Genomic DNA, 20205 nt, shown 5'->3' with positions numbered 1-20205 from the left:
TGACATTTTTTACTGGCCTCATCTGTGGGATGAGTTACTTTCTAACCAACAAGCAGTGTCAGAATTTTTTTGAACAATACATGAATGTTTGTCTTGAAGGTGGTAGTGGATTTAAAATGTTTCAGAAAAATAATTCTTCATGAAAACATATTTGATGCTATTCCTTTTTATGACATAATGGTATAGCATTTGTAGAAATCATATGAGTATATACTTGGAAAACAGTTTTTCTTAAGCTAATTGGGCATTTTTAGTCTCCTGACTCTGTTGAAGTCTGCTGGGTGTGTGTAATAGTCTTGGTAAGATGAAACAATTTTTGCAGAACAATGAAAGCATCAGGGTTTTATGGTTCTCCTGTGCTAATAGCCTAAGATTCAAAATGTCTAGTGTCAGACAATCAATATATGCAATTTCTAAGTGGCAAGTTATGCCTTTGAAAAATTGCCACTATGGTATTTGTGTCTAAATCATAACATAAATAAGAAAATTTTGCTGAAAAGAACTGCCAAGTGCCTGTAGCTTTAATACTGTAATTCTGAAACAGCAGCTAACACAGTCAGACAGATTAGCCATCACGGTAGTTTGGGAGTAGGAAGGGCATGTGCAGATTTGACTAGTTGCTCCATAATTCAACTGTCTGTGGCGCCTAAGAGCTTTTTCTAGAAAGGGATAAGACAAAGTGGTAAAAGGGAAGTAGCAGCAGTTTGTACAAAGGCTGGGAAGACCAGAAATAGATTTTATGGGTGAAATGGGCAATGATTTGGAGATAGAGTGATTGAAGAAGAAATATTTCCAAATATTTTGCATTTTGTATTGGCCTTTTCTTTTTCCAAACAGGAATTTGTAACCAATGATTGAGGTTAGAATATTAAATATCCATATTACTCAAATAATTGAGGAGAAAAATTGTCCTTTGTCTATCCTATTTTTTTCCCCCACTGACATTCATTTTTTCTTTGTTCCTTTTCTCTGTCTCTGTTTCAGTGGGGAAAAAAATAAAGTGTTAGCAAAACTTAATGAATCATGAAGTTCTGAAAGGAGCCAGCCCTCAGTTACATGTTGGAGGGATTCAGCAAGGGCAGTAACAGCTCAGATATCCTTAAAGTATCGTTATATTATGATCAGGTCCACTCTCTAGCCAGGTTTTATCCATCTCGGTGGAACTGACAGTGAATGTCATTTGTGAATATGTGGGCTTTTTATGAAGATGCTGGTCCTCTAAGGCCTGGGCTAGCATGTTGTGCATGGGACTCTGAAGAGGCACCAGGCTGGGTTGGTGTGCTCCCAAGCTCTCCTTGAGCCTACTCCTGTTGGAGGAGAAAGGCTTCTCTAGGAACAGGCAACTCTAACCCCCTTCCCTCACCTCAGTTCACCCACAAACACTGACATGGTGCAGAAGGGCTTTGTGTTGTTTCCAGATTTGGCTGCAACTTGGGAAACTATGGGTTGGAAATGGTGCATGACCTGAGAAGTGGGCCAGGCTAGTTGGGCTGAGCTGCTGCTCCACCGGAGGCACGGTTCTGTCCCATGCTCCACTCACAATGGCAAGCAGGAGGCTGGGCTTTTTTCAGAAGCATGTACATAGTGCACTTAATGTCCTTCTGTGCTGGTTTGCAAGAAACGCCTCCACTGTTTGTCTGAAACACTGATGAGTCTGAAAGATAGTCTAAGGGTAATGAGATCACGTCTCTCCTTGGTTTCCACACAATTCCTAGTTCATTCAAAATAAAAATAGTGATTATAAAAATAAAATCAGGAAGATTAAACTTTCTTAGAAAGCACAGATTACACAGTCTCCAGGGAAGATAGCTACAAATAGGACTTGCACAGCTGATCTGTGTGGAGCAATGGAGTAATAGTTTCTCAGCCAAATGACTCAGATACAACTCCAGGACAGCTACGGAGCAGTGGTTTTCTTAACAGTTTTTCCTAATCCAGTTGTGCAGCCTTTCCACTTTATGATGGTGCTCGTTGATGTGTGTGAGATTGATAAAGAATTAGTCACACGCAGCTGCAACTGCATCACTTCTTTGCTGTCTAGCTGCTAAAAGATATATAGTGCTGTGTTTTGTTCACTGCCCAATTAAGTAGCAGTTTATTTGGGCAGTAGGAATGATTCTTATAACCTGAATAATGGTTAGAAGAGTAGTTACAGTAATTCACAATGCTGAAGGGAAATATGTTTTAGAAAGTTATTTGATAAACACAAAAATAAATAGCAACTTCTACTGTTATCAGTAGAGAGAGAGCTGAAAACTTTTTTGTCCTTAGCTCCTCACTGCAATTTCATGACAGTGATTTCAGCTTGTTCCTGAGCTAAGCAGTCTTCAGAGGTCACTGACTTTGTGCCAGTGCTTGTATTAGTGTTTTACTTTTTCAACCCCAGCAAATGAACCTCTGTAATAACAAATGTAGTTATTAGAGATTTCTTTTATTCAGACATTATCTGTTTGGTAATTTGGACTGTTTTAAAGGATTTTTCTTTTAAGTTGATTTTTTTCCTTTCAATAGATAGAAATGCATTTTTGGGGAAACTTTAAAAAAATGTTATGTTTTTAAATAAAATATTATTATGCTATTGAAATGTGGAAAGCAAACAATCATAGAAAGCATGAAAAAAGATATTAAAAATCTATCATGTATTAATTTTAAAGATAAAAATTTTTTGAATGCTTTGAAAAACAGCTATTTACTTCAAAAAAAGTGTTCTAAATCATTGAAAAACATCCTAAATTGACATTCATTCACAGGGATTATTGCCTTGAAACATTTATGAGAAACTAATCCCCTCTCATTGCATTATGTCGAGTAGCCTGCTTCCATACCAAAACTTTTGTTGCTTGAAAAGTTCAGGGTTAAGGCATGTCTTACAATAATATCTGGTGTGCGTGGGTCTTGAAATTTTCCCATACAATATAAAAGAAAGGATGATTACTAAATGCTCTAAGTGTAATAATATTTTAGTATATTATTAATTTTTAAGCTCTCCATACTTACTTAGAAATGATATTTTTTTCTTCCTGAACCCATACTTGGAAGACTTCTGTGAAGATTAGGGTTGAAATCAGATTTTAATTGGCAAGTTGCATATGTGCACTGGGAGCAGCCCTAGGCTGCTAGTACTGCTCAGGGCTGTGGTAGTGCCTGTCGAAGTCCTGCCATCTTCCTGTCGGTAATTCTTCGGTGGTGAGTCTGTCTAGCCACAACGCATACTCCTGATGATCCTTGGAGTTTTCTGACTGCATCTGTTCTGTTTTCAGTAGAGTGCTTTGCAGAAAAATAATGTTGCTGCTGTTCTCTAAGCCTCCTCCAAGTTAGTGATTCAAAAAAGAGCAAAGGCATAGTTTTGAGACCATGTGAAACTCTGATATTATAGTGAAAATAGTTGCATGACATGGGCAGGTTCCCTCATATTAACTTGATCTTTGATACTGACTTATGAGGAACTGAAAGTCTTTATGAACACCGTATGATAAGAGTAGTTTTTAAGAAATAAGTCATGCTATTACAGAAATGCGGTAACGTCATCTTACTCCTTTTGCTGCTGCTGTGCAGTCTTTGTCATGCAGTGGTACAGGATGCAGTGGTACAGGAGGCAAATCACTGTTTTCATAAGTAGGGGTCTCTGTCCCCTCTGGTCATTTGTTACTCCCACTTACTATGTTTGACTTAGGTTGTTTGCATTTCTAGACAGGAATGGTCTCTTCCCAGATATTTAGCTGAAGACTCCTGGCAAATGGAGTACAGGTACTGATTACTCAGCATGTGATAGTAGTGTCAAAGGATTAGAAATATAAGTACCCTCCCTTTTCAGAATATCTATCATGACTTGGTTAAAAATAACCTTGTATTTTCTTGGAGCCTTGGAAGACTTTTTCATTTTAATACATTGCAATTCAAATAATTTTGTGCTGGACCCTAACCAGTCTGTAATCTACCTTACTATAATGAATTTTATTTTCTAGGGCTGAAATTGAGTAGCTATAGGAAACTGAAGTAGTCTTAGTGCCTTCCTGATGTCACTAGAAAAAGAACGTCTTTCTTCACTGTACTCTTGACACTACTGCTAAAAAAGCAGTAAAACATTAAAAAAAAAAAAAAAAAAGAAAAAAAAAAAAAAGAAAAAGAAACTTAAAGGTGCATGCAGTTGTATGTTATAGAAAACAATTATTTTACTTCTGGGAAAGGCAGAACCAGCCAACCAAAACCAAAGAATAAAAAAGTAACACACAGAAATAACCAAGGAAAGTCAGAGGAAGCTTTATTTTGTGTGTTGTTTTTTGTTTTGTGGGGGTTTTTTTGTGAATACCAGACTGCTAATTTTGTGCTGTTAGTGAAGAATACAAGTACAATCTCAGCCCTGATTCTGGCTTCTCATTTTTCTAATTGTCTTATGGTATTGCCTTGTAATAAATGATGTATAATAATGGTTATGATACATATATATAACAATGAGTACAAAAATGTGCATTCCAACCTGGTATCTAGAAGCTATAATGAATTCAAAGTTGCCTTACCCTCATTTGATTTAAATTGACAGCCTTCTCTCCCTTTCTCTCAGATAGAATACTGAAAAATTAATGAGTGACAAATACATAAGATTATAACAATGTGGTGTAGGAAATTGTTCTTCAATTCCTGCATCAGGCACAGAAACATATTTTAACTTTTGCTGCATTTGTCATAAAAGACGTAAGTCAAATACTTCCTGGCATCAGCCTTTAGAAAGTCATGTTGATTTTCAGTAAATGTTATTTTAAGAGGCATGCTCATATGTAGATGAAAGAAGACACCCATGGAGTTTCATGTATTCCTATTATTATTTCCAAGAACCTTAAAGTCATGAAGTGTTGTGGAGGATTCTGGTTATATAATATTTTTATGGTGTAAAGTTTATATTTAGAAGTGAAATAAAACCTGAACTTTTGAGTCAAACTCAGTCACTCAAATTTTGGACATAGAGTATCAGCATATTAAGTCAAGGGAGGTGCGGGACCAAGTGTGGTAAGGAATTGGGGAATGATTGAAAATGAAAATTGATTTTTTTTTTTTCCCTGTCCTCTGAGATCATTATCAGTTTCTTTGCTGTTCCCTGCTACTGTCAGTAGGGAAAGAGGACAAGACTGATCCCCTGCTGGAAAATATAAAAGCCTCTTCACCTAGTTGTATTTATTTGTCTTACTTGCTCTTTGAATGTCATGTAAGTGGCATAACGTCAGTTTTTTTTCTGTTAGCCTATGCACAGGATGCTTTGTTAGCTATACTTAGGACAGCCTGCTGAGATCAATACCATCACGTAGAGTGACCGTACCTCCCTCACATGCCTGATGGGGGAACATCCCCCCCAGATCCTGCCAACCCTGCCCTTGTGGATGCTAAGACAGACATCTGTCCTCCATGCTGCTCAGACTGTCAAAGCATGGCACTGTCATAACCCTGTGATCAACCCCTACAGAAATACACTAATATCTTCACCGGGTATGTGAATGGCTCACAGTTACTTAGCAGAGAGGAGCTGTGTCCCCCTCCTCTGTCTCACCTCCTTCATTCGTTTGCTCTCTGTATTCCTCCAATATTATTCTTCTCTAAGACTGTCAGTAAATCAAACCAGCTGAACACCTTATTTTGAAAAGCTGGAGACAAAAGGGAATCTTTCTCCAGTTCCTTCTCTGACTCTCTGTCTGTCTTCACAGGGAGGAACATTTTAAAACATTTCTTCATAATGTTGAGGTGGGAGATATGGTGTTGATCTTTTCTCTGAGGCCTGAAATTATTAATTTAGATTCTTATTGAGCTATGTATCCCCTACCTCCTACTAACAAAAATGTCCGTCTCTCTGTGCAGGAACTCTTAAGCTGTTCTGACAGCTGTTCTGACTAGGAAGCATCCAGCTTGGGTTGGTGGTCAAAATCTCACAGCAACCAGAACTACCTCCATCTCTCACTTAGAGCTGTGAGAGAAAACACTGACAGATCATCTTTACATGATGACACTGAGAGTCTGATTTTTCATGCCAGGACATCATCTTTATGTTTCTATAAATTCCACTGACTTCAGAATCCTTGCAGTATTTTAAATTAGTTTTATGAGTCAGCCTTCATATCTCAACATCTCTGTAGTATAGTCTTTTGATAGGACCACTCAATGCCAATAAACAGGCATAAATCTATTGATCTTGGGTTTTTTTGGTTTAGTCTTTAGTATGAGGAGCAAAAAAAAAAAAAAAAGGTAATATGTAAGTAGAATGCCATTCTTTAGCTGGTTGTGTTGGTTTAAGCCCTGCTGGGACCAGAGACCACATTGCCGTTGCCCCTCCCCCACCCTCAGCCGGTCAGGCTGGAAGCGAGGCACAAACCCCAGGTTAAAATAAGAAGAAACTTAATACAACAGTGTGATAAATAACAATCTGAATAACAACAGTAGCAATGATAACAACAATAAACAGTAATAACAGTGAACAAGACAAAAGATATACAGAGAAATACTGCAATGGTTACAGACAGCTTGCTCGCGATGCTCCCCATCACCAAAGCCACAAAGGAAAAAGTTCCCACGCTCCCATGCTGGGCCTGACGTCAGCATGGTATGAATGACCCGGCTGAAGATCCCTTCCCCCTCTCTGCTAGGGAAACTTAACCCTATCCTAGCTGAACCAGGACACTGGTAAACCTTTTAGGAACAAAAAGTTATTCTCATGTAGCACTGACTGCAATTTCCTAGCAGCATTGGAATCTCAATAAAAAGCAACTCTGATATAACAGTTCTACCATCAACACATCTACTTGAAATGCATTTGGATGGTTGTACGTCCTCTGAAGGTATTCATAAAGTCAGGAAGACGCACCCTTACTTGCTTCTCCTTCTGAGTTATACCTGTAAAGGCATGGGCTGTTCTTAGCCTACATTTACTGGCAGAATTATCTAAAAAAGATGATTGGTGGTTAACACATGCAGATAGAAATTGTCAGATAGAAAAGATGGGTGTACAGGACTCATTTCCTTCAAATGAACAGCATTCCCATTTTCCAGTGTTCAAGGTGAGCAGTGTGCTAGCAGTGCACAGGGGATAGAGATGAGAATAGGAGCAGGAATACAACTTCTGCATGAAATGCAAACCAGTAGTGGCTGCCTCTCAGAGGCTTTGCTAGGAGGCAGCGGTTCACTGCTTGCAACTCCCCTGTGCCTCCTGGGATCTGCCACCTCACATCTCCAAGGACAAGGAAAGGGAGGGCTGCCACTTCTGCTGAGCTGAGATCAGTATGAGAGACAAGCCAGGAGTCCCATATGGGAGGCAACAAGGTACTGCTGATCAGCTGATGGATGTCAGCTGGCAGCCAGCACCAGAGCTAACTCAGTAGGAACAGCATGTCAAACTGAGTTCCTGCAAACAGTCTTGAGAGGAACAGTATTTTTCTCAAAGTTATGCCTGTCTGAAAAAAAAAAAAAGCAAAGGAATGGTAAACAGAGAGGTTACCTTCTCCAAGATCTCTTCAAATGTATTTCCTTTTCACAACTAGAAAGCACAGCTGAAGGCTGTAGTTCTCAGCAGTAGTCTTCTGCTGAGGAGCTCTGGAATATCTAATGTCTCCTTAATCTACCAAACACGCTGCAGGGAGAAAATTGGTTACCTGCTGTATTGGCATCCAACTTCTGACTCAAACTTCACTATTGCTTTGCTCTCCTGAAGAAGTTTGTCTGAACTACAGGGAAAGAGACTGGCCCTGGCAGGGAGGTAGTGTAGTACAAGACAGTCATGGCAACAGAATGTCTCCCCACCACATCATCTGGCTTCAAGGGGATGCTGCTGTTTCCCAGGTTCATGAGGAGTGCTGCTCTCAGGAGGCAGAGAGAAGATGAAAGGCATGCATCAGTTATATTCCACCATGGTCCATTTCTTGTTGCTCTCCACCTGGCCAAACATGAAGAGTTGCAGCTGATCAGTTCTCACACTGTTCATCCTGGTATACCTCCCTCCCTCCCTCACCCTGTGCAGTTGTTGCTTACTTCTTTTTCTAAGTCTGGGGGGTTTTTTTGGGTGGTTTGTTTTTTTTTTTTTTAATCTTTATATTTGAGTCTGAACATCTCCTTCTGAGAAAGGAAGGAGATGTTCTTTCCTTGCTTGAATTTTTAACTAAACAGATTTCCTCATAATGGCATTTGATTTCTAATTGATAAGTCTAGATAGTGTGATTGGTTTCACAGAGGACCCATCCTCTTCCATGACCTTTTTTAAGTGTTTCTTTGTAACCTGTTTTACTTGTTGTTAGAGGGCCTTCTATTTACCTGTGTCTCAACACAAAAGCCAGAAGAAGTACTGTGACCCGTGAATCCACATCTGGCTGAAATGTGCTTTTGGAAGCTCATTAGCAATAGTAAATTTATAGCCAGGGTGGATATTTGTAACAGATAACATACCCTATGGTAAATAGGGTAATTAAAAAAAAAAAAAAAAAAAAAAGGGAAAGATAAGCAAAAGATTTGATTAAAGAAAAAAGAAGAAAAAAGATAAAATTAAAAACTTAAAACTACATAAAAACTCAATCTCAAGGCTCTTCCTTAAAGCAAAATAACTGGAGAGACATACTGGAAAAGTAACAGACTATTCCACTTGTCTGTCAAGTGACAAATTGATGTTAATATTATTTTAAGACTGAATAATTAAGGGAGAGAGATTCTGAAAATTCCTGTGGGTTTTAGCTTCAGAAGCCCTCCTAAAATGCACAACCTTCACTGGGTAAAAACCTGGCTGGATGGCCGGGCCCAGAGAGTTGTGGTGAATGGAGTTAATTCCAGTTGGTGGCCGGTCACGAGTGGTGTCCCCCAGGGCTCGGTTTTGGGGCCACTCCTGTTTAACATCTTTATTGATGATCTAGATGAGGGGATCGAGTGCACCCTCAGTCAGTTTGCAGATGACACCAAGTTGGGTGGGAGTGTTGATCTGCTCGAGGGTAGGGAGGCTCTGCAGAGAGACCTGGACAGGCTGGAGCCATGGGCTGAGGCCAACTGGAGGAGTTTCCATAAGGCCAAATGCCGGGGGCTGCCCTTGGGCCACAACAACCCCCAGCAGCGCCACAGGCTTGGGGAGGAGTGGCTGGAGAGCTGCCAGTCAGAGAGGGACCTGGGGGTGCTGATTGACAGCCGGCTGAACAGGAGCCAGCAGTGTGCCCAGGTGGCCAAGAAGGCCAATGGCATCCTGGCTTATGTCAGCAATAGTGTGGCCAGCAGGGACAGGGAAGGGATCTGACCCCTGTACTGGGCACTGGTGAGGCCACACCTCGATTCCTGTGTTCAGTTTTGGGCCCCTCACTACAAAAACGACATTGAATGACTCGAGCGTGTCCAGAGAAGGGCAACGGAGCTGGTGCAGGGTCTGGAGCACAGGTCGTACGGGGAGCGGCTGAGGGAACTGGGGGTGTTTAGTCTGGAGAAGAGGAGGCTGAGGGGAGACCTCATCGCCCTCTACAGCTGCCTGAAAGGAGGGTGCAGAGAGCTGGGGATGAGCCTCTTTAACCAAGTAATAAGTGATAAGACAAGAGGGAATGGCCTCAAGTTACGCCAGGGAAGGTTTAGACTAGACATTAGGAAGCATTTCTTTACAGAATGGGTTGTTAGGCGTTGGAATGGGCTGCCCAGGGAGGTGGTGGAGTCTCTGTCCCTGGAGGTGTTTAAGAGTCGGGTTGACATAGCACTGAGGGATATGGTGTAGTTGAGAACTGTAAATGTTAGGTTAATGGTTGGACTGGATGATCTTCAAGGTCTTTTCCAACCTAGATGATTCTGTGATTCTGTAAAAGGTTTGGAAATCATTAATGTCCCTAAACTCCTTTAGCATCTTAAAACTTTCTCAATTTTTAAGCAGTCTCCTAATTATCAGAGCTTGACCACTTTAATACTGCAAAGTGATGTATATGTATAGAGTGCCCTTCTGCCTAAGGCCCATCTGAAAACAGGTATTTCTATTTCTTAATTCATGCAAGTGCTTTTAGTTTTCAATAAAAATGGTGGGAATATCTGTCGTCACTGAAGCACTGCTTCACTAAAAGAGACAGAAAGTGAGCAATGAAGTCACAGGAGCCAGGGGCTTGCTTTGGTCACAAGCTGGAATAAGGACATGGATGTAACCTGGGAAAAACCTTCTGTTGAGTGAATCTGACTAGTAAAAAGGTGGCACATGTTGCATTTCCCAGTGCTAGAATGACTGAGTTTTGGTATTTAATTTCCCTCAGATTCTCTTCAGATAGTGTGACTAATAGGTTTTCTATATTCATGATGCTTTTTAATGTGGTTTCCTTAAGATCTTCTTCTCTTTGTGGCTTGGATGTAAACAGTTTATGGAGAGCTGTTTATTTAGGCATGTCTTGTTATTAAGTCTCTTTATTAACATGTGCCATGCAACTTAGATGTGCTGGTTTAATGGTTAAAAGTATGCTAATTCACACAGCATTGTCATGAGTAAATGCCTGTAAACAAGTATCTGCAATTAATATTATAAGTTCATTTTCAAATGAATGCATTCTAAGTAAGAAGAAACAGTCAACTGAATTAAGGTGAAAATTCACTTTTGAAGTACCTGTTTGAAATTCAAAACTTGCATTATAGCTTTTTGTAGTCTAGGAAAAGTGTTGAAAAGCACCTCAGTAGAGATGGAGGGAAGGATAAGAGGGGAATAAAGATATGACTATCTTTATTGCCAGTTATCTAAATGAAAGTAATTTTTTTCTATAATAAATGAATTCAGAACTCTACGTAAAGCATCATTAGCTCTGGAGTATGCTGTATTTATGGATATACCTGGCCTCTATTTTCATTGTGTAGATAAATCAGGGACTAGTATTTATAAAGGCCTAAAATTTTAAGCACTTTGTAAAGACAATGAAACTGGTTCTAAATGTCCTCTTACATTTAACAAAAATGAGTGGCTTTACCAAGGGAGTTTCTTGTACAAAATATTTTTAGAGCACTTGGGAGCCATGCTTTAGACTAGCATTCCTAGTTCTTTTGCTGTGTGAGGTTGTCTTTAACATATTTTTCTGAGACATTCATGAAGGTTTGGAACAGCAGCAGCGCAAATGACAGCTTTAGATAAGATGCACAAAGCAATTTTGGGGAAGAATCTGGAGTAATGGAGGAGAACTGAACATTGTAATAATGGGAAAGCAGAAGAAAGGGCCCCTCTTATTTATTCATTATCAAGAAAAATTCTGCTGAGCTGTGAATGTTTCAATATATCTGTAACTGTATGCAAAATTTAGCACACAAAGGGAAAGTGCTACTGTGGATAAATTAGAAACATTTTTCATTATTCTAACACTGGAAGTAAAATTGTTAGTACATTAAGTTACTTCAGGATCACTTTATTTCCATTAATGACACAGAAAATACAATTGAAATTATTCATTCAATACTGAGTTCTTTAAACTGAGAGCTTTGAGCTTCTATAGAATACACTTAAATAACTAATTTAGAAAAAGGTGTTCATATTTTAAAAAATAAGGCCATCTTTTACTATATGTCTATGAAAATGAAGTGTTAGGTAGTCACAGTCATCACAGAATCAAGCCTCTGTTTTCCTGCACAAGCTTCATATTTGGGACAGATATTTACCAGTTTTATTTCTGTACTTTACTTGGAGAGGTAATGAGTTGTTGTTAGTCACATACACACACAAAACCAGCTGAGTATTCTTACCTTTAAGGTATTTTTCATTTAAGACCAACTTGAAATCCTGTCTTTTTTTTAAGCTACTGTCAACACATACTAAATAGCCCTATTTTTATGGTTCTGTGGTCAGCATAATGCTGACTCACAGAGTAGTCACTATGCCTGATGTTGAAAATAAGTAAACAATGTCCACAGTAATAAATGTTTGCAGGAACAAGACACTTGTATTATAAATTGGTTTGGATTTGCAGTACGTATTCTGTATGAACAGGTCAGTGAAGCGTAATTTTTATTTTTATTTTTTTACCAAATAATGCTTGTCATTATCAGGAGACCCCTAGAGTCAAGAAAAGCAAAGCTGTAGCAGGAGAGAAGGAATTAAATTTTATCATTGCATATCTGACTGTAAGTTCTACTAGTAAAGGGTCCTGCTAAAGTCTCCAAGAAAACTGAGGAACAATTATGCTTCCTATGCTTCCTCTGTCAGCATTCCAATCCATCATGTAAAGAATGTTTGTGTACATGTGCACTGTCCATCTTGCCCAACACAACCAAATGTTCATCATTTCTGATTGAATAGGAGTATAGTCAAGATACTCCAAGTATTTGTCATAGCTCAGGTTTTCTACACTGCCAAGGGTAAGGTATAAGGCATGGAGAGATTTTTCCACCTGAAGCAAGTATCTTCTCTACAAAGTTAAAATCTCATCACAAGTCTCTGGCAAGCATGGCAGCTTTATGGACTTTTAGGTGTTGATACCACTCTGTCCCCAAAGTTTTTGTAATTAGTGAAAGGTAAGGCTAGTTGTTCATATAGGAGATGCAACTCCTCCACTGATATTCACACCATCTTTCAAAACATTTCCATGACAAATAAACACTTGGAGAACCTAAAAATCTGTGCTTCATGGAAGACTGAGACATTCAGAGACACTGGAAAAATCAGTTGTTTGGAAACTGAAAACCAAATCCTGATTCCCAAATAAAGAGGTGTGGGTAGCCTGGACCAATACTGCTACATAAAATAATGCCAGCATCATAGCTGTGTGGTCCTTTTCTGTTTGTTTGCTTGTTGTGTAATGGGTCCTTAGAGGTTTCCAATATTCCTCAAAAGCAACATAAATTTTCTTGGATAGCTGTAACATTCAGCATATCGTGATCAGTGACTCATGAATGTTGGTCAAGAGTTTGCTTTTAGTTCATCTCCTGAGTTTACTGAGCACTGAGAAGCAAACCAACTTTTTTTAAGTTTGAACACTTGCAGTGTGTCTGCAGTGTCCACTGTGATTCAGCAATTAGAGATTCAGCATTATTTTTTGTTCTTTTTTTCTGGCAACATCACTTGTTTTGATTTTTTTTTTCATCCAATTTGGGACACACTGATTAAATAATGTCCTCTAACAAAAATATTTCCTGTCTTAAATTCTTAAAAATTATCCCCCAATGCCCTATATAATCAAGGTCTTGCCAGTCTGCTTTCAGTATAAAGACAGTTTGAGCCTGTTACTTGTTTGAAGCAACTTCAGCTGCCGTCTTGCCTATGCAGATTGTCTTTACTGAGAACTTCTGGTGTATTTTAGAATGAGTTATTCTCAGGTGTTGGTAGTTAATGAATCACACATAGGTCTAACTGTAGTTCAGATGGGAGACAGAGAATTATATCCTTATTCCAGAGAAATATCAAATGGGTGGGAACTGAGGTCTGCTGTCTCTCCCAACAGCTCCACAGTCATATGGGAGCTGTTTCACTCTTAATGATGTCAAAAGGAAAGACAGAGAACAGGCAAGAAGGAAAAAAATTTCTAGCCTAGTTTTGGCTGCTTTGCTTTCTAGTGCCTAACATAGTTCTGAAAACTTGTAATTCCTGAAAATACTGGAAGCATGAAAAGAAAATCTTGGTGCCACAAGCAAGAACAGCATATTGTAAGGCATATGTAAAATACTTTGCAGGTAGGAGAAGTGGGTTCAGGTTCTCTCCAACAAGGCATATCTAACCTAAGTGACCAAGTCCTAGATGGGTTTTCCACTGAGTGTCCTATCTTTGACCAGTTAAGGTGACTCACTCAGATTGCTGCCTCCTTCTTTAGTGCTTTATTTCTTTTGCTTTTTCACACATCATATCTTACTTTAATATATAATTCAATTAAATGGTTTTTTGCTTGTTTGTCTTTCCTTTCCACAAATAGTCTAAATAAGTACATTGTGAGAGAAATAAAACTGAAGTTATTTTTAATTTTTTTGAGCTTGGCAGCTTTTAAGTGCACTACTTTTTATTAGCTGGCAATTACACTTTCGGTGATGTAGAAAGAAATAGGAGCAACTAGATTGGACAAATAAATCTTTTTGAACTATATACAGCTTCAATATATTAAAACTTCACAGAATGAAATCAGGGCTGACAAATTATCAGAAAAAACAATGATGTATGTAATATAATCTTTTTCCTTATTTTTTTCATCGAGATAGTGAGGAAGGCTTGATAGGGGTCTGTAATTGCTTCGTTTGTTAAAAGCTGTCATGAATGATTCTGGCTTTGAGAAAAAATGTCTTGTCAATCTCTTCTTTTCTGTTCCCCCCCTCTACTTTGATTACCCATTTCAAGGCCTGTATTTTCTCTGCTAGGTAAAGTGCCCAGAAGTCAAGGGAGTTAAGCAGGGCTACGTAGTTCTGCTTCTAGCATAGTGTCAATTGCAGCCCTGGGAATCAGACGTTTCTGCCATCAGTCTCTGTAATGCTTATGTTCAAATGGCTTATGTCATCATGTCATCAAGCTCATGTCAGAGAGACATGCTTTAAAACAGGTACTGGGATTGAGCACACTGGTTTGCAGTGACAAGCAAATAAACAGAAGAATAATATCTTTCTGTTTTCTTTCCATTTTTTAATTTTTTTAGCCAAAATATATGTGTATCTAACCTTTGACAGGATTGTATATTGCTGTGTAAAACATCACCTGTTAGCAATTTATATCATTGTGGCTAACGGTGGAAACCTTTCTATGTATCAAAAGAAATGTAGCATTATAAAAGAAATTAAATATGGTGTTACTTTAGGTGTCTCCATAATATATATCTTTTCTTAGCATGTTTTTAAAAATCTCTGTGATTTTAAAAGCTTTAAAGTAATATTCTTATGCAGCTTTCTGTTACTTTGGATTATACATCCTACAATGAGTATATATTTATTGTTTTATTTCTTCATAGATATTTCATTGATCATAACATGGAAGAAGATAGGTATTTCACCATTGACGCTAGTACTGGGACCATTAAGACTGCCAAGATCTTTGACAGAGAGGAGACACCTTGGTACAACATCACAGTGGCTGCTTCTGAGATAGGTAAATAGTATATTTGGAACATAGAATTTAAAAAAAGGAAGAAAATAATAATTTTCAGATTTTAAGAAACACTATCTTGAGATGTTATGTTCTTTTTAACACCGTTGGGTTTTTTAGTCAGTTTGGATAAAGGAGAATTTTCTCTGAGTGTGTAAATTCCCTAATTCCACCAAACAAATAAACAAACCCCCACATGCCTATGTGATTCCACCTGTGTAAATTTACCATGTTTTTCTGTATGTTATAGAAGGCTGCCAGTTTACCCAGGAACATTTCCAAGCATTCAGTGTCCTGAAATCAACAATTTGTCCAGTTTGTGTTTCATACTTTGTATATCTTCGAAGATAAGGCTGTATAGTACTGTCGGAGAAATTAATCTTTCCTCCTTGTATCTGCTATTAACCTATTCTAGCAAAATTCATGTTAAATATGCTAATATTAATTTATATCTGACAGGTGCCTAGTCATTGCTGATTATCAGGGTATACATCTGGCCTTTTAATATGCAAATTGCCAAGTAAAAATACAATAAACACTTGCCTGTGCATCTGCAAGATCTCAAAGCCTTGATAAATTTATGTTGCCTCAGATAAGCCCTGCAACAGTCAAGAAATGTCTGACAGAGTAGTTCAGATAAATATTTTTACATGAGTCAAGGACAGTTTAAAAAAAAAATTTCAGTTAATCTTTTTATTACAGGGTCTTTATTTTAGCACAAAGTTTTAAAGTTTAAAAAATCAACAAACAGAATAAAAAAAAAAAATCACAGCCTGGATCAATACATCCAGTCCTGCTAAGTACTCTTTGTAATACTGTCTTTTGGTGACAGTGATTTTGATCGAAACTGTGAACTATTTTTACATATATTCCTTTCCTTTTTCTTCTTTTTCCTTTTTTTGGGTATATTCCATCACTGCCAGATGACACAATACAGGTTTTACCTGTAACAGGTTTCACTGATATTATTGAGCCCCACTCTGCTTTCATATGTTTAATTTCCAGGTTAAAAAGGACAACAAATGGTTTCTTACTATTGTACCTGCTTTTACAACTAAATGGAAATTCTGAACTAAGTAATTTTCTACTATAAATAGTAAAATCTAGAGTTTTATGGTTAGCCCTTTAAAGAAGGTAACCACTGACACTTCAGTGTGTTTGACAGTGTCTTAATATATAATGTGTTACTTCAGTGCAGCATGAAATTAAATACAATTTTAGCCTAATCATAAGCAGGTGCATTGTAAGTGTTAATTTGAATTAAGATTTAAAAGCCACATTGGGACATACTGACAAAAGCTGTAGTCACTAGTCTTTGGGAAGCCATCCAAATGCAATTATTTTGCAGGAATAAATCTCAGTAGCATTAAACTTAAATGTAGCTTTCTACACATTATTTATTTCACATAGTCAAATGAGTGGTAGTACACATACCATACTGGGAGAACAGTATGGAGAATAGAGAAGAATGATGTTTATAATGAAAAGACAATAGAATGAATAATAAAGATGAAATGCCATTTTTTTAAGACAGCCTGCTTAGATTTCTCCATTCCAAGTGCAATTTGTTACAGGAAAACAGAGATTTTTTTTTTTTTCTCCCTTGCATGCCTTTCTTACTGTTAAAGTTGGGGTTGGAAGCATAAGTAAATCTATAATGTCAGTTTTAGAAACAATTTAGTTATGAAAAAAGGAAGAGACAGCAGTGAAGAAGAGATGGATGACAGGCAGACTGACAGGCAGCCTAAATGATGGGCAGCCTTTCCTTGTGTCTACTTCTTTGGACATTTTCTTACCCACAGTAATTTGAAAATTGCAACATTGCTGTACTTTTCCAAATCCACTGCAAAATCAGTAATTGGATCTATGATGGAAGAAGGAACATATGTTGTGTAGAGAACATCAATGCCAAAACTCATTATGTTAAGTGCTATCTATTCCATATCTACAGCCTTTTATGGCATACACTTTTGAGTCCATACGCAAGGAATTGCAGAACTAAGACTAAAGCTGAAAAATAAGTGGAAGGCTATGACCAAAATGTTATTTAGCTGTGAGTGGCAGTCTTCAAGTTCATCTGACATGGTACAATGCATTTGTAGCTTCTGACACCGTTTGCTTAGCCAGGAACACAGCAGAATCTGCAAGGCCCAGAAAGATGCTACTGTTTCAACAATAAGAGGTGCTCTGCTAAAATAATGTTCTGGTTATAGTTTCTTGAAATCTTTCCCTCTCTTGACTTTATGCTACACTTCACTGACAGAATTCTTTTCTACTGATCATCATTTGGGCAGCTATTTGTAACTGTTTTTATTTTGTTCTTGTTGTCCGCTCCACTGGGGATTTACGAATCTGAGTCACTTGTCCCCCTCGTCTGAGCAGGACGTGACATTATACAAAAGAAATTTAGAATCAACATCACATTTATACCCTCAAATGTATGGTATCCTCATGCTGCAGCATAAGGATCATAATTGTTTCTGAAACTTTTGTAAGATGTTTACTTTCCCTTTTAGTCTCAGTATGTGATATGCAATCTTGTATGTGATATGCAGTCTTCATTGATCAAATGTCCCCTTTGAAATCAGCGGAAGATCTACCACTTTCCTCTGTAGGAGCAATGTTGATGTAATGATCAGTGGTTTTTTTCTGTTTATGCAGATGCTTCCTAAAGTACGCCAGAGTTCATTGCCACAAGAATAGATGGGGCAATCCCTATTTTCTTTAACATGTACTGGTCTTTAACAGCAGCATACAGTGAGGAAGAGCGGGATTTTTTTGTCCAGGGCACAGCACTGAAGCTGTTGCTTTGATTGTTCCAGTACTAGTGCTTCCTGTAAACTCCCTGTGGTATTAAAGAATAAGAAAGGTAATAAAATAATAGTATATTTTATACTGAAGGATCTACAGACTATGGGGCAGGGGGAAAAACTACAAACTAATGGCAGTAGGATTTTAAGATAATGTTTTACATAGGATTATTCGCATTTCATTAGTTTGTTAAATTATTTGAAAAAGATTATAAAAGAGTATTTGAAAGAGGAAGGGGATAGAATTTGCTTGGCTCTATTAAAGGCTTTTGACCAAGTCTTTGACAAGAGTAATGGAAATAGAAAAATACAGAGCAAGTGCACAAAGTTTTATAACTGTTGAAAGGCTGATTTAGAGGAAAGAAATACAGTCATAGTGAATGGTTGTTCCTTTGGGAGTGGAAGAAGTTAAGGCTGAGCTGTTTTAAGGACTGTTGTAGGATCTGTCAATTAGAATTCTTTATAATGTTAACACACAATTATAGGAGGAGATTCAGATTCCCAAGTAACATCCATAGCTGCTAAGAATTAAGGAAGACTGAGAGAGACTTGTGTAAGAACAAGACACATGGAAGTGTGGGCTAGACAAATGAATGGTGAAGTGGACTGAAAATTGCCAGAAATGGCAGGCTCAAAGGGTTGTGATCAGCAGCCCAAAGTGCAGCTGGAGGCCAGTCACTAGCCAATCACTAATGCCAGTCACCACCCCACCACCACCCCCAGGGGCTAATAATGGATACAATACTGTTTAATGTCTTCATTAACGAGCTGGCTGATGGGACAGAGTGCACTCCCAGCCAGTTTGCAAATGACACAAAACTGGAGAAATGGCTGATACATCACAGGGTCATGCTGCCATCCAGAGGGTTCTCAACAGGCTGGAGAAATGGGTGAACAGGAACCTTGTGAGGTTCAATAATAGGAAATGCAAAATCTAGTGCCTGGGGGGGAATGCACCAGTACACATGCAAGGACAACTGTCTGTAGAGCAGCTTCTCAAAAAAGGACATGGAGGTCCTGTGGTATGCAAGCTGAACATGAGCCAGAAATGTGCCCTTGTGGCAAAGGGGGCCAACTGCATCCTGCACCGCATGAGGAAGAGTGTTGCCAGCAGGTTGAGGGAGGTGATCCTTCCCCTCTGTACAGCACTGGTGAGGCCACATGTGGAATGCTGGATCCAGATCTGGGCTCCCCAGTGTAACAGGGACATGGAGCAACAGGACAAGTGAAGGGGCAGGAAATCATTGAGAACTAGACTACCTGTCATACAAGGAGAGACAGAAAGAGCTGGTACTGTTCAGCCTGAAGGTGAGAAGACTCAGAAGAAGCTTATCAGTGTGTTTAAATACCAGACAGGGAGTAAAGAAGATAAGTAAAGATGAGCAAAGATGAGGAAAGACTCATCTGAGTAGTATCCAGTAAAATGACAGGAGATAATGTGCACAAATTGAAATACAGAAAATTCCATTTAAATATAAGAAAAAAAAGGTTTTTACTGGGGCATTGGACAAAAATTGGGACAGGTCACCTAGAGAGTTTGTGGAGTCTCTGTTCTTGGCGATATTCAACCGGACACAGACCAGAGCAATGTACATTAGTTGACCCAGCCCTAAGCAGGGGAGTTGGACCTACTGGTCTATGGAGGTGACTTCCAAACTCAACCATTCTGTGATTTTGTGGTATTTGGAACTGTGTGTTAAATGTGGGGAAGCAAGACAGCTGTTTCTCACAGTGATGTATTCTCAACAAACAGAGGTGGTTGTAAAAATAACCATGAGTGTTTCAACTAAGGTTTCTCTCTAGCATATAGTAGTGCTAATAACAAAAGCAACAATAACAGCAAGCCCCCAAATCACAGATCCTGCAGGAGAAATGTGGCACTATAATATAAATGGATGGACTTCTGCCAGTTCCAAAGCCAGTTTCAGTTAGGAAAATAAACAGGTACTTTGAAGTTTTCAAGGCAGTTCTGCAAATAAGCCAAATAATAGTATCCTTGCAGTCTTCCTGTTCAATAAGAAGGAATAAAAGCTGCAGGGAGAAATAAACAGTGATGACTGAAGGAATCAGAGAATGTCTTGATTTGAGAATCAAAGTGAAGATTGTAGCTTTCACTAGAAATTTCTACTTATATAGCAAGGAAAAATGTCAGGAAGCTCCTTTTAAATACAAATTCTAACAACTGAGCTGACTATGTTCAATATCTGCTCAATAGACACAGAGCAAACCAGCTTCCACATATGGCTTTCAGATGATGATAACATCAAGAGATTACTGGGATTCATAAAGTACTGGACATTTAGATGGATAATAAGAATATCTGTGATTATAATAAGAAATGTGATTTTTTTGGAAGCAAGATAAGTGCTTATATTTCAGGGCATATCCAAAAGTTTG

General features: G+C 38.4%; 1 protein-coding gene across 3 annotated transcripts in view; it reads left to right on the top strand.

Moving 5' to 3' along the window:
• CDH18 (cadherin 18) overlaps positions 1 to 20205 on the top strand; it is a 582223-nt gene that overhangs the window by 524802 nt on the left and 37216 nt on the right. For all 3 annotated transcript variants that reach the window (XM_074899541.1, XM_074899542.1, XM_074899544.1), the window contains one exon: positions 14865 to 15001. In XM_074899541.1, coding sequence (XP_074755642.1) covers positions 14865 to 15001 — 137 coding nt within the window. The remainder of the gene's footprint in view (positions 1 to 14864; positions 15002 to 20205) is intronic.

This window comes from Athene noctua, chromosome 2 (assembly GCF_965140245.1).
Source record: "Athene noctua chromosome 2, bAthNoc1.hap1.1, whole genome shotgun sequence".
Classification (NCBI taxonomy): Eukaryota; Metazoa; Chordata; class Aves; order Strigiformes; family Strigidae; genus Athene; species Athene noctua.
The sequence above is the reverse complement of the archived record's forward strand: the minus strand, read 5'-3'. Positions and strand labels throughout refer to the sequence as shown.